The sequence below is a fragment of the Salvelinus namaycush genome, chromosome 37 (assembly GCF_016432855.1).
Source record: "Salvelinus namaycush isolate Seneca chromosome 37, SaNama_1.0, whole genome shotgun sequence".
NCBI lineage: Eukaryota > Metazoa > Chordata > Actinopteri > Salmoniformes > Salmonidae > Salvelinus > Salvelinus namaycush.
This window is the reverse complement of record NC_052343.1, coordinates 23325431-23340244: the sequence shown is the minus strand read 5'-3', so window position 1 is coordinate 23340244 and position 14814 is coordinate 23325431. Positions and strand designations below refer to the sequence as shown.

Here is a 14814-nt window from a genome sequence, read left to right as displayed (position 1 = left end):
GCGTGTTCACGTGATGCGCTCGTGCTGCCGCGCGAAATGGTTTTCATCTGAGCCTGTCCTAGCTCGTGAGATCTGGCTATGTCAATAGCTTTGTCCAGCGTTACCTCAGACCCAACATTCAAAAGTTTCTCTCTCACTCGCGGTGAGTGTATTCCAAATACAATACGGTCCCTGACCATCTCATCCTTGTTTGCATAATCACAGTCTTTCACAAGCACACGCAGCTCTGTCACAAACTGTTCAAAAGACTCGCTAGCTCCCTGTACTTTCTCATGGAATTTGTACCTAGCGAATATCGTATTGGTCTTCGGCACAACATATGCTTCAAAACGATCGTAGTATCTTTTCAGTACCTTTGATTCAGCCTCGGTAAGTGTCCATGTGTTGTAAATATCTCTCCCTTTTTCACCGATCCAGAGGAGTAGGTAGCTGCACTTTCCCTCTTCTCCTTTGTCCTTCAGAGGACCCGTGAACATTAGCTCCACATGCTGTTTGTACTTACGCCATGCATCGGGTAAGTTTGTAGACTCCCAGTCCATTCGAGGTGAAGGAACTCCAGAAAAATCCATATTTTAAGACCTTTTACTCTGACACCACACTTTGTACAAAATAATAAAATGCAGTATTACAGGATATTTCTTAACGTAGCTCTTTATTAGCTAGCTATAACTGGCATGTTCCCGTATCGCCAACCAGGATCAAACTGACCATGACCTAACCATTTGTGTGGTCTTAACCAATCATAGCACAGTATGATATGGCGGTAAAATGCATCCAATTATAATTCAGTATGTTTACACATATGGAACCCCTGCATATTTTGAGGTAAGGCAGGCAAGGTTTTGAGCGGCCCTCAAGGACCTCCACCCCCTCTATATTATATGTAAAGTTACTGCAATCCTTGTGCTGCTGAATACCTTCATTACACTTTTTATTTCACGGACCCTTTGCAATTACACCAGGGACCCCTAGGGCTCCACGGACCCCTGTTTGAGAACCCCTGGTGTATAGAATGATATTTGTTATTTTGTTTTGTAGTTTTCAGTACATGACAGTACACTTACTAATTATTTATTTATTTAATTTAATTTAAAATTGCATACTTTGTGTGACATACTTGTCCATAGCTGTTTGAAGAGTTGAGACTGACTGAACAATAACTAAGTATTTCTGAAGGATATTTTGTTTGATTTGTTTGAGTTATTCATTGAAGTAGTTCTCTCGCTTTTAGAACTGTACTTATTCTGAGCGTTTTGTTCTTGTAGAGATATTGTAATTGTCACTCCCTGACCTTAGTTATCTTTGTTTTCTTTATTATTTGGTTAGGTCAGTGTAACGGCGGCCTTCCCTCTCTTCACTAGAAGAGGGGGTGAAACAGGGATCATACCAACACGCAGCGTAGCCAGTGCTCAACATGTTTAACCTGATGAGGATAGAGGGCGCTATTTACACTTTGGGGGAAAAACGTGCCCAATTTAAACGGCCTCGTACTCTATTCTTGCTCGTACAATATGCATATTATTATTACTATTGGATAGAAAACACTCTCTAGTTTCTAAAACCGTTTGAATTTTGTCTGTGAGTAAAACAGAACTCATTTGGCAGCACACTTTCTGACCAGGAAGTGGAAAGTCTGAAAATTATGCTCTGTTCAAGGGCCTGCCTATAAATGGGCATGACACGTATGAGTATACATGCACGTCATACACCTTCCCCTAGATGTCAAGAGGATGTGAGAGAAAAAATGAAGTGTTTATCTTGGTCTGAGGTGGAATATATCCTCTTGGCACGACGAGTCATCCATTTTCTGTTTTCTGGAGAGCGCGCAGATGGACCTGGAATTGCCTTTTGAAAAGCCGTCGTTATAGGCGACTACTATCTCCGGCTTTGATTTTATTTGATACATGTCACAATATCATCATAAAGTATGTTTTTTCAATATAGTTTTATTAGATTTTTGAAATTTATTCGGGACGTTAGGCGTGTTGCGTTGTGTGCCTTTTTTCAGAAAGGAGAGCTTCGCGCCACTTTGCCAGTGTGCTTGCTAATTCAAGAGGGAAAAACGATGTTCTAAATCCAAACAACGACTGTTCTGGACAAAGGACCCCTTGTCCAACATTCTGATGGAAGATCACCAAAAGTAAGAAACATTTTATGATGCTATTTCATATATCTGTCGAACTGTATGCTAGTAGTTTTCGCTATAACATAAGCCTTATGTCGTAATGAAGATATTTTTAGAATTCTAACACTGCGATTGCATTAAGAACTAATGGATCTATCATTTCCTATACAACATGTATTTTTTTGTAATGTTTATGAATTGCTATTTGGTCAGAATAGGTGAGAGTCTAATAGAAATATCCGCACATTCTGGGAAAAGGAAGCTACGTTAGCATAATGGATAACCACTGATTTCAGCTCTAAATATGCACATTTTCGAACTAAACATAACTGTATGTATAACCTGATGTTATAGGACTGTCATCTGAGGAAGGTTTATGAAGGTTAGTGAAAATTGATATCTTTTGCTGGTTTATTCGCTAACGCTAACGTGCCTATTGCTATCGCTAACGTGCCTTGATGAATGAATGCGGTTGTGTGTAGGCTATTGTAGTAAGCTAATATAATGCTATATTGTGTTTTCGCTGTAAAACACTTAAAAAATCTGAAATATTGGCTGGATTCACAAGATGCTTGTCTTTCATTTCTGTACACAATGCATTTTTCAGAAATGTTTTATGATGAGTATTTAGGTATTCCACGTTGGTCTCTATAATTACTCTGGCTGCTTCGGTGCTATTTTTGACGGTAGCTGTGATGGTAGCTGCAATGTAAAACTGATTTATACCTCAAATATGCACATTTTTCGAACAAAACATAGATTTATTGTGTAACATGTTATAAGACTGTCATCTGATGAAGTTGTTTCTTGGTTAGTTTGGTTGGTTCTTGGTTAGTTAGGTTGGCTTTGTGCATGCTACCTGTGCTGTGAAAAATGTCTGTCCTTCTTTGTATTTGGTGGTGAGCTAACATAAATATACGTGCTGTTTTCGCTGTAAAACATTGAAAAAATCGGACATGTTGACTGGATTCACAAGATGTGTATCTTTCATTTGCTGTATTGGACTTGTTAATGTGTGAAAGTTAAATATTTCTAAAAAATATTACCAGCCAGGATCTCCTCCCATGTGTAGCAACCCTTTCCGTCCAATACGTCCTCCCAAGTCCATTTCTCCTGGTCCCGCTGCTGCTGCTGCTGCCGCTGCTGCCCGTTGCTACGCTGCTTGGTCCGAGATTGGTGGGTGGTTCTGTAACGGCGGCCTTCCCTCTCTTCACTAGAAGAGGGGGTGAAACAGGGATCGGACCAACACGCAGCGTAGCCAGTGCTCAACATGTTTAATTAACAACAACTACTGTGAACACTAAACAAATACAAAATAACAAAAGTGGCAAACCGATACAGACCTATCTGGTGCAGAACACAAACACAGAGACAGGAAACAACCACCCACAATCCCCAACACAAAACAAGCCACCTATATAGGATTCTCAATCAGGGACAACGATTGACAGCTGTCTCTGATTGAGAACCATATTAGGCTGGACACAGAAACAGACAAACTAGACACACAACATAGAATTCCCACCCAGCTCACGTCCTGACCAACACTAAACAAGCAAAACACATAAGAACTATGGTCAGGACGTGACAGTACCCCCCCCCCCCTGAGGTGCGGACTCCGAACGCACCCCTAAAACTCAAGGGGAGGGTCTGGGTGGGCATCTGTCCGTGGTGGCGGCTCCGGCGGTGGACGAGGACACCACTCCACCACTGTCTTTGTCCCCCTTCTTAGCGTCCTTTGAATGGCGACCCTCGCCCCCGACCTTGGCCTAGGAGTCCTCCCCAAGGCCCCCACATGATTTAGGAGACAGCTCAGGACAGAGAGGTAGCTCAGGACAGAGAGGTAGCTCAGGACAGAGAGGTAGCTCAGGACAGAGGGGCAACTCCGGACTGAAGGGCAGCTCCGGACAGAGAGGCAGCTCTGGACTGAAGGGCAGCTCCGGACTGAGGGGCAGCTCATGACTGAGGGGCAGCTCATGACTGGAGGGCAGCTCATGACTGGAGGGCAGCTCATGACTGGAGGGCAGCTCATGACTGGAGGGCAGCTCATGACTGGAGGGCAGCTCATGACTGGAGGGCAGCTCATGACTGGAAGGCAGCTCATGACTGAAGGGCAGCTCCTGACTGGCTGGCGGCTCTGGCAGCTCCTGACTGGCTGGCGGCTCTGGCAGCTCCTGACTGGCTGGCGGCTCTGGCAGCTCCTGACTGGCTGGCGGCTCTGGCAGCTCCTGACTGGCTGGCGGCTCTGGCGGCTCCTGACTGGCTGGCGGCTCTGGCGGCTCCTGACTGGCTGGCGGCTCTGGCGGCTCCTGACTGGCTGGCGGCTCTGGCGGCTTCTGACTGGCTGGCGGCTCTGGCGGCTCCTGACTGGCTGGCGGCTCCTGACTGGCTGGCGGCTCCTGACTGACGGACGGCTCTAGCGGCTCCTGACTGACTGACGGCTATAGCGGCTCCTGACTGACGTACGGCTCTGACGGCTCGGGACAGACGGGCGGCTCTGACGGGTCGGGACAGACGGGCGGCTCTGACGGCTCGGGACAGACGGGCGGCTCTGACGGCTCGGGACAGACGGGCGGCTCTGACGGCTCGGGACAGACGGGCGGCTCTGACGGCTCGGGACAGACGGGCGGCTCTGACGGCTCGGGACAGACGGGCGGCTCTGACGGCTCGGGACAGACGGGCGGCTCAGATGGCGCTGGGCAGACGGGCGGCTCAGATGGCGCTGGGCAGACGGATGGCTCAGATGGCGCTGGGCAGACGGATGGCTCAGATGGCGCTGGGCAGACGGATGGCTCAGATGGCGCTGGGCAGACGGATGGCTCAGATGGCGCTGGGCAGGCAGGCCGCTCAGACGGCGCTGGGCAGACGGATGGCTCAGACGGCGCTGGGCAGGCAAGCAGTGCAGGCGGCGTTGAGCAGACGAGCAGTGCAGGTGGCGTTGGGCAGACGAGCAGTGCAGGCGGCGTTGGGCAGACGGCCGACTCTGACCTGCTGAGGCGCACAGTAGGCCTGGTGCGTGGTGCCGGAACTGGTGGTACCGGACTGGAGACACGCACCTCAAGGCTAGTGCGGGGAGCAGGAACAGGGCACACTGAATTCTCAAAGCGCACTATAGGCCTGGTGAGTGGTACCGGCACTGGTGGTACCGGGCTGAGGGCACGCACCTCAGGGCGAGTGCGGGGAGAAGGAACAGTGCGTACAGGGCTCTGGAGACGCACAGGAGGCTTGGTGCGTGGTGTTGGCACTGGTGGTACTGGGCTGGGGCTGTTTATTCGCTAACGCTAACGTGCCTATTGCTATCGCTAACGTGCCTTGATGAATGAATGCGGTTGTGTGTAGGCTATTGTAGTAAGCTAATATAATGCTATATTGTGTTTTCGCTGTAAAACACTTAAAAAATCTGAAATATTGGCTGGATTCACAAGATGCTTGTCTTTCATTTCTGTACACAATGCATTTTTCAGAAATGTTTTATGATGAGTATTTAGGTATTCCACGTTGGTCTCTATAATTACTCTGGCTGCTTCGGTGCTATTTTTGACGGTAGCTGTGATGGTAGCTGCAATGTAAAACTGATTTATACCTCAAATATGCACATTTTTCGAACAAAACATAGATTTATTGTGTAACATGTTATAAGACTGTCATCTGATGAAGTTGTTTCTTGGTTAGTTTGGTTGGTTCTTGGTTAGTTAGGTTGGCTTTGTGCATGCTACCTGTGCTGTGAAAAATGTCTGTCCTTCTTTGTATTTGGTGGTGAGCTAACATAAATATACGTGCTGTTTTCGCTGTAAAACATTGAAAAAATCGGACATGTTGACTGGATTCACAAGATGTGTATCTTTCATTTGCTGTATTGGACTTGTTAATGTGTGAAAGTTAAATATTTCTAAAAAATGCCTCCCGGGTGGCGCAGTGGTTTAGGGCACTGCATCGCAGTGCTAACTGCGCCACCAGAGTCTCTGGGTTCGCGCCCAGGCTCTGTCGCAGCCGGCCGCGACCGGGAGGTCCGTGGGGCGACGCACAATTGGGCTAGCGTCGTCCGGGTTAGGGAGGGTTTGGCCGGTAGGGATATCCTTGTCTCATCGCGCTCCAGCGACTCCTGTGGCGGGCCGGGCGCAGTGCGCGCTAACCAAGGGGGCCAGGTGCACGGTGTTTCCTCCGACACATTGGTGCGGCTGGCTTCCGGGTTGGAGGCGCGCTGTGTTAAAGAAGCAGTGCGGCTTGGTTGGGTTGTGCTTCGGAGGACACATGGCTTTCGACCTTCGTCTCTCCCGAGCCCGTACGGGAGTTGTAGCGATGAGACAAGATAGTAATTACTAGCGATTGGATACCACGAAAATTGGGGAGAAAAGGGGTTAAATAAAAAAAAAAAAAAAAAAAAAAAAAAAAAAAATCAATAATCTGATTAAACTATATTGAAAAAACATACTTTACGATGATATGGTCACATGTATCAAATAAAATCTAAACCGGAGATGTTAGTCGTCCATAACGACAGCTAAACAGAAGGCAAATCCATGTCCCCTTTCGCGCGCTCCAGAAACAGGAAATGGACGGTCACGTCATACAAAGAGCTTTAATTCCACCTCAGACCAAGATAAACACGAAATTTCTTCTCTCACCGCCTCTTGACAACCAGGGGAAGGTGTATGAAGTGTACGTAGACTCTTACGTGTCATGCCCATGTATAGGCAGGAAGTTGAACAGAGCCTCAATTTCAGACTTTCCACTTCCTGTCAGGAAGTTTGCTGCAGAATGAGTTCTGTTTCACTCAGAGAAATAATTCAAACGGTTTTAGAAACTAGAGAGTGTTTTCTATCCAATAGTAATAATAATATGCATATTGTACGAGCAAGAATTGAGTACGAGGCCGTTTGAAATGGGCACCTTTTATCTGGCTACTCAATACTGCCCCTGAAGCCCAAACAGGTTAAGTGTTCTTCGTTTATTAAAAGAAGAATGTATTCAAATTACGCTGCGCCTTGGTCTCCTCGTTACGACGGACGTGACAGTAATAGACCCAAACCAGTGGCACATATTTAATAACTATTTAAATGAATCAGAAAAAGTTAAATAAAATGGTCAGTTCAGTGCGGAGACCAACTTTGTGATGGTTCTCAATGGAGATTCTTTGAGATGAGATCGCACCATGTTCATTGTATTCATGAAAACTGCACCCATACAGTGTACAGTACCATTACCACCTACTGGCTTTTTTGGTATTGCTGGTTGTAAATACAAATGCCTGCATACATACTGGACTGATAAGGAACACTGCTATAACTATTATTATTAGTATTATAATGATTTAAACATTTGAACAAGTTGGGACAACCCTTCAGTTAACTACTGTACCTATCAATTATCCAGTAGTAGTGATTATGGTTCCTCAATATACATTTAACATATTATAACGTAGGCTGTGTTACAGCACTACTTTTGGTGTCCCCCTCAGGAATTGCTCTTGAGAAAATTTCATGTAATTGTCCCCTCAAGTTGATATCAGATTTTCGCCCCTGCCTCAGATAGCCCTATTACTTGGTTTTATTGTGCAGATCTGTAGTTAGTTCAAGGTAGTTTAAGTTTATTGCAGGATATTGCTCCCTGGTCTGTACAGATCGAACTGATATGAACATTTTGACAATGTACCTGGTTAAAAAGACTTGGTGGTGTTGTTCAGGTGAGGGTTCAGATTAGGAATCTGAATCACGCAACATTGTCCTGAGAAAATAGCATCTACACATGCACACACAAGGTTGTGCTTCCTCCTACTTCCCATAATATCTGTGTGTGTGGGGGGGGGGGGGTGTATGTGCATGCGTGCGTGTGTGGGGGGGTGGTGTATGTGCATGCGTGCGTATGTGTGTGTCCCAGGACGTCAAAGAACAACACTACTTCCTCATAGCCCTCTGATAATCGCATAAAACTCACATTGAACACACACTCACATACTTACACACTCAAAAACATACAATATTATACACACAGACACAACCAATCAACACCTTACTTCCTCGTTCTCCCTTCAGCTTGATTTGTCATACAGTCACAAGAGTGCACACACACAGACAGACAGAGTCGAAAACGTAATCTTTATTTACTCATTCCAAGGGGGAAAATAGAATAAGCCACTGGTTCTATTTTAATGAGGATCATTCCGCCTTCTTTAAGACCTATTCTATTTCTGGAGGAAGTCTCCCATGAGATCTCAGATATTATTTATTATTGTTCCCAATACAGAGTAGTATTCTCACCAAATTGCCCTGAAAACGTAACTGTTGTGAACACAGTTGTGGAAATATTTACAGTTAGGGTCTATTTGAGATCAAGCACGTGACTGATAATGATGAAGTCTGTTCTTCTACAGTCTATTCTACATGAGTTTCCCCCACATTGCCAGGCATCTGCGGTTGTCTCTACCCAGCTACCCAGATATGAAAGAGATTCATCCCAATGATTCACCAGACGGCTGGTGCTGTCTCTCAATTAGGTGTGTTATTTTCCATCATGGACTGTCAAGACACATTTGTCTCATTACTGAAAAATTGTCTTAAGTTCCAGTCAAAGTGACAAGCAGGTATTCAAATGAAAATCTATTCTATCCTGCTGCCGATGCATCATGGAGGAGTGGAGAGGAACTATAATCTGCTAAATTGAAGGTTTGACAGCCTAATACAGGCACGTCAACGTCCATTTCTCTTCTCTCATGTCATGGGCTGTTTGATGTATTATGTGCAGAAGAAGGTCCCAACGGTACGAGTAGGAATGGAAAACAAATTGAGAAATTAATTAGCTTAATAATACGAGATGGTTTTTCCTCTTTATACACCTCTTTTCTATACCCTTTTTCTACACAATAGAATAAAATACACCGGAATAAAAGTGAATACACATTTGTCAATCCCAGGTGGCTAATAAGGTTGCTGAACCAATGCAGTAACACAAACCATACAATTAGTAAAACCTTTCCCTACATGCTGCACCACATTTTCACTTCTTGAACTAAGTAGAGCTGAAATAGAAATGACCCCAGTCCTGCTCTACAAAAAACTGAGAGTACATACAGACATCTTTAGAGCAGTTTCCTGCAGCGGGTTATGTGAGCAAAGAGAATGCAAAGTTAGTTTTAGATTTGGGTGAAACTCAAAAAAAAAATAGAAGAGTTGTCCTATGAAAGGCAGCTTTGAAATAAAAACAGAATTAATGGTTAATATTTGATGAAGGCTGATTTGAATACATGCTAAAGCTAAAGGAGTATGGTGAACCTCTTTAACTATTGATGTTGGCTAATGGCTTTAATGGCATGGCATACACGTTCCTCCCTGTCTGGACCACGTGGTTAATAAAGAACACCAGAATACAATACAACCAGTAATTATAGAATTGCATTTAGAGTACATGGTGACTAAATGTATTTACATGTTGGGTAGGCTATAACAGCACAGGGCTTTTAAAGATGTGTAACACGCATTGAGGTATGTCTTTTGCCATTTAATAGCCATAGAGGTAATAGAAAAACAATGCTTAACTGACCGTCTTTTATTGAATGTAAAGTATTATTTCAATGTCCATATGTTCACCATTTTACAATATGTTGACAGCACTGCATTACTGTAAGCTTGCTGAAGACATCTGTAGAATACAGTAGCCTATGTGCCTGTGATTCTCAGCCATGGTCAGTGGACTTCAGGAAACAGCAGAGTGAGCACCCCCCTATCCACATCAACGGGACAGCAGTGGAGAAGGTGGAGCGTTTTAAGTTCCTCGGCGTACACATCATGGACAAACTGAAATGCTCCACCCACATAGACAGTATAGTGAAGAAGGCGCAACAGCGCCTCTTCAACCTCATATACTACCCATGTGTATGTGACCAATACCATTTGATTTTATTTTATTTGGATTGTATTCACCTATTTGAAGACTACCTGCTGAAATCTAAAAGAGAAGAAAAGGTTAAGAAAATGTATTATATCCAGTGGTCTGGTGCAGTGTGGCCAGTGGCATGTCTTGTGAGGAGGAGGAGAAGGAGGATGTACAGCATGTTGAGAAGTAAAGAACGTGACTGGATGGGGACAATCCAAAAGCCACCCCAACTCCTGCAGCGAAGACTGTGTCCTCTGTTTGAGGGCCTGAATTGGCCCCATTGTCCATTGTGACCGGCCTGGACTGGTGTCTCACTGTTGTGTAATATTGTAGTGGCTGGAGAGGCTGTGCTGACAACTCTCCAAGAGCATCGCCCCACTGGGCTATAACTGATGGAACCAATGCTGTTTCTGCATAATTTCAACCCACAAAAATAATGTGATGATGTTGAATCAACATGGGAAACTAATTGCATTTGAAAAAAATTATCATAAACGTAAGGGTATTTTGTATTTTTTTCAACTAACTTTTAACCTAAATCCAATGACACTGTGATATTTATTTGTTGATTTCACTTTGAATTCACGTTAGTTGACAACGTATGTGCCCAGTGGGGCTATTTTCCTTGTTGTGTTTCTCAGTACAGTACTGTGCTTTTCAATGCACTTTCTTACTGGAAGTTCTGCACTAATTGAATCTGTGAAGGACAGTTCCCTTCCCACTAATCTTTGATGATGCTTAAATGTATGAGTACTGTGAGAATTAAGTATTTTTTTAATTTAAACTTTTTGGGTACAAGAGGATGTCAAAAAGAGAGACATACAGACATGGAGATACATTCAAAAAGAGACATGCAGACACACAGACATGGAGAGATACATTCAAAAAGAGACATGCAGACACACAGACATGGAGAGAAACATTAAAAAAGAGAGACACACAGACATGGAGAGAGACATTCAAAAAGAGAGACATACAGACACACAGACATGGAGAGAGGCATTCAAAAAGAGAGACATGTAGACACACAGACATGGAGAGAGGCATTCAAAAAGAGAGACATACAGACACAGACATGGAGAGAGACATTCAAAAAGAGACATGCAGACACACAGACATGGAGAGATACATTCAAAAAGAGACATGCAGACACACAGACATGGAGAGATACATTCAAAAAGAGACATGCAGACACACAGACATGGAGAGAAACATTAAAAAAGAGAGACACACAGACATGGAGAGAGACATTCAAAAAGAGAGACATACAGACACACAGACATGGAGAGAGGCATTCAAAAAGAGAGACATGTAGACACACAGACATGGAGAGAGGCATTCAAAAAGAGAGACATACAGACACAGACATGGAGAGAGACATTCAAAAAGAGAGACACACAGACATGGAGAGAGACATTCAAAAAGAGAGACACACAGACATGGAGAGAGGCATTCAAAAAGAGAGACATACAGACACACAGACATGGAGAGAGGCATTCAAAAAGAGAGACATGTAGACACACAGACATGGAGAGAGACATTCAAAAAGAGAGACATACAGACACACAGACATGGAAAGAGACATTCAAAAAGAGAGACATACAGACACAGACATGGAGAGAGACATGCAGACACACAGACATGGAGAGAGACATGCAGACACACAGACATGGAGAGAGACATGCAGACACACAGACATGGAGAGAGACATTCAAAAAGAGACATGCAGACACAGACATGGAGAGAGACATTCAAAAAGAGACATGCAGACACAGACATGGAGAGAGACATTCAAAACGAGACATGCAGACAAGGAGAGAGACATTAAAAAAGAGACACGCAGAAACACAGACATGGAGAGAGGCAGCCAAAAAGAGAGACAAGCAGACAAAGACAAGCAAACACAAACACAATGAGAAAAGAGAGACAGACAAACAAACACCAGCCGTCAGGGTATAAAACAGACAGACAAGAACCACTAACACAGAGACGATTGAGGCAGACTGACAGTGAGAGAGACTAGTCTGGAAGACAGAGAACAAAAAGAAAGTGGGGAGGCCCACGTGTGAGAGCCAGCAAAGAGAAAGAGTGGGTGAGAGAAAAAAAAAAGTGCAGTAAGCAAGGAATGGAACGAGGAAGTCATGAGCAGAAGGGTGTGGTCGACTAATGGTTCTTAATGGTTCCTGACTGACACACAGAGGAAAGGGACCGTGGATGCTGCCCTGGAACGAGCTCTGGAACTACGCGACAACTCAGGATGGACACCAAGGTGAGCTGAATGACTTTTATTTGGGACTCAAAGAGGAGAGGAGGAAGAGAGGGACATTGGTACTCATGAGAAAGGGAGAGAGTATGATATGTGAAGTGAGAGACAGAGAGAGAGAACGTGTGGCGGATGTTCGAGATTGACAGACGGACAGTCAAACAGCCTAGATACACAGAAAGATAAACAGACAATGGGTGAGTGAGTGAGAGAGAGAGATAGCGGCGGCCAGACGGGGTTAGAGGGGTGAGAGAGAGTCTGGTGGGGAGGCTGGGACAGCCCCAGGCGAACAGGCCCTTGCCTTGACATATGCTTCAGAGGCTTCAGAGTGAAATTAGGACTGGCGTGACCCGCTAATCTGAGCTGTCAAGCCTCATGATGCCCACTGACATTTACCTGTCACCGCTTCCCCTGCCCTGAGGACATGCTGCCATCAGAATAAGTCAGGGGAGGCATCTCAGCTAGGTACTAATACAACACCAAAACACTCCTCTGGCTGTCAATCCCTCCCTTCTTCCTTGCCTTCATCCACCTCGCTCTCTGCTCTCCATCCCTCTAGAACAAATAATCCTTGGGTTCCTGGTTGGTTTACTGATGATGTAATTTTTCTGTATACACACTGCTTTTTCTCAGAACTAAAAGGTTGTCAGGGTGATTGAAATTCTCCTCAGAATGAATGTGTTTACTTGTTTGCCTGTTATTTTGTGTACGATTACCATATGGTGCAGATGAAGAGTGATTAGAAAAAGCTATTATAACCCTGTACAGTAGTTGTGTGTCTCAGAGAAAGCTCTGAGTAGCACCTGATTGCTGTAAGTGTTGCTGTTATGACAGATCCTCATTCCGCAACTAGATTTTTAATTGGCGACACTAAGGAGTTCCGAGATATGATTTACAGTGTGATGGCTGAGGGAGCGGCGGTAGCAACAATGTACTAAGGAGCATGTGGGAGGATTCCCGTTATAGCCATGGACTCTATCTCATCTCAACACATGACCTCAACCTTCCAATTCAGCTAAATCAGGGCCATGTGCTGTGTGCTAGGTGATGATATGTGTAAGTATACAGAGATCATGGCATTCAGTTGGAAAAATGGAAACAGGGCATCAGTATAATTCCATGGATTAGAAAATGAGAGTGCACTCATCTAGTTTGTATATCGTATTATACATTTCGTTTGAGATTGTCAGCCATCTTCATTGCATGAAAAATGTGCTTGACTGCACTTAGGTGTGGGGGAGGGAAGTGGTAGAAACAACCGCTATGAGTACAATTTCCTGTGTTTCAAAAGACATGTAGCCTCAGTAACTGACATAAAACCTGTAACACGGCTACTTCCTCTTTATACTGATATTAGTCATGGGCCTACATGAACGCATCCCTTGTTCCACACAGTAGCTCGTAGTGTATGTCTCGTTGTGTAGACTACCATTAGAGAATCATTACAAAACCATTACAGCTACTGTAACGTTAGGAGCTGGTTCTGAAACCTGTTACTCAGCCCTATAATGGGCAGAGTGTGAGTGTGTTTACGTGCAGCGGGAGCACACAAACAAGCAGGGCGTTAATGAAGGTTGATAGATGTGTGGTTGTCATGTGTCTGTTGTAATCTATTGTCGGTATAACAGATGTGCCTGTGTGGCTGCCTCTAAGTGATCTGTATTCATTGCAGTGTCACCTGTGCTGCTTAAGGGCCTTTGCTTATCTTGCAGATTTCCAGCTGTAGTAGTAGTCAGCTTAATGCTGTATTAATTACAGACCCTGCTGAGACTCTGTACCACAATCAATCTCTCACTCACATCTCTCTCACATCTTTCAGATTCAGCTGAGCTGGATGGCAGTATGTCTGTTTCTCACACTACCAGGTAAGCCATGAAAAATAACGATTTCTTTCTCACACATACAGTGGGGAGAACAAGTATTTGATACACTGCCGATTTTGCAGGTTTTCCTACTTACAAAGCATGTAGAGGTCTGTAATTCTTATCATAGGTACACTTCAACTGTGAGAGACGGAATCTAAAACAAAAATCCAGAAAATCACATTGTATGATTTTTAAGTAATTAATTTGCATTTTATTGCATGACATAAGTATTTGATCACCTACCAACCAGTAAGAATTCCGGCTCTCACAGACCTGTTAGTTTTTCTTTAAGAAGCCCTCCTGTTCTTCACTCATTACCTGTATTAACTGCACCTGTTTGAACTCGTTACCTGTATAAAAGACACCTGTCCACACACTCAATCAAACAGACTCCAACCTCTCCACAATGGCCAAGACCAGAGAGCTGTGTAAGGACATCAGGGATAAAATTGTAGACCTGCACAAGGCTGGGATGGGCTACAGGACAATAGGCAAGCAGCTTGGTGAGAAGGCAACAACTGTTGGCGCAATTATTAGAAAATTGAAGAAGTTCAAGATAACGGTCAATCACCCTCAGTCTGGGGCTCCATGCAAGATCTCACCTCGTGGGGCATCAATGATCATGAGGAAGGTGAGGGATCAGCCCAGAACTACACGGCAGGACCTGGTCAAAGAAAGAAAACCATTAGTAA

The 14814-nt window shown here is 44.4% G+C and overlaps 1 protein-coding gene across 4 annotated transcripts in view; it reads left to right on the top strand.

Moving 5' to 3' along the window:
* The first annotated feature begins 225 nt into the window (after positions 1-225).
* LOC120031438 (intercellular adhesion molecule 1-like) overlaps positions 226-14814 on the top strand; it is a 35755-nt gene continuing 21166 nt past the window's right edge. Inside the window, exons 1-3 of one of the 4 annotated variants that reach the window (XM_038977191.1) lie at positions 226-369; positions 12193-12263; positions 14077-14122. In XM_038977191.1, the coding sequence (XP_038833119.1) occupies positions 12252-12263; positions 14077-14122 (58 nt within the window). In that variant the 5' untranslated portion in view covers positions 226-369; positions 12193-12251. Of the gene's footprint in view, positions 370-11910; positions 12264-14076; positions 14123-14814 lie in introns of those variants that run through there. The other 3 variants (XM_038977192.1, XM_038977193.1, XM_038977190.1) reach the window with 3 other exon arrangements.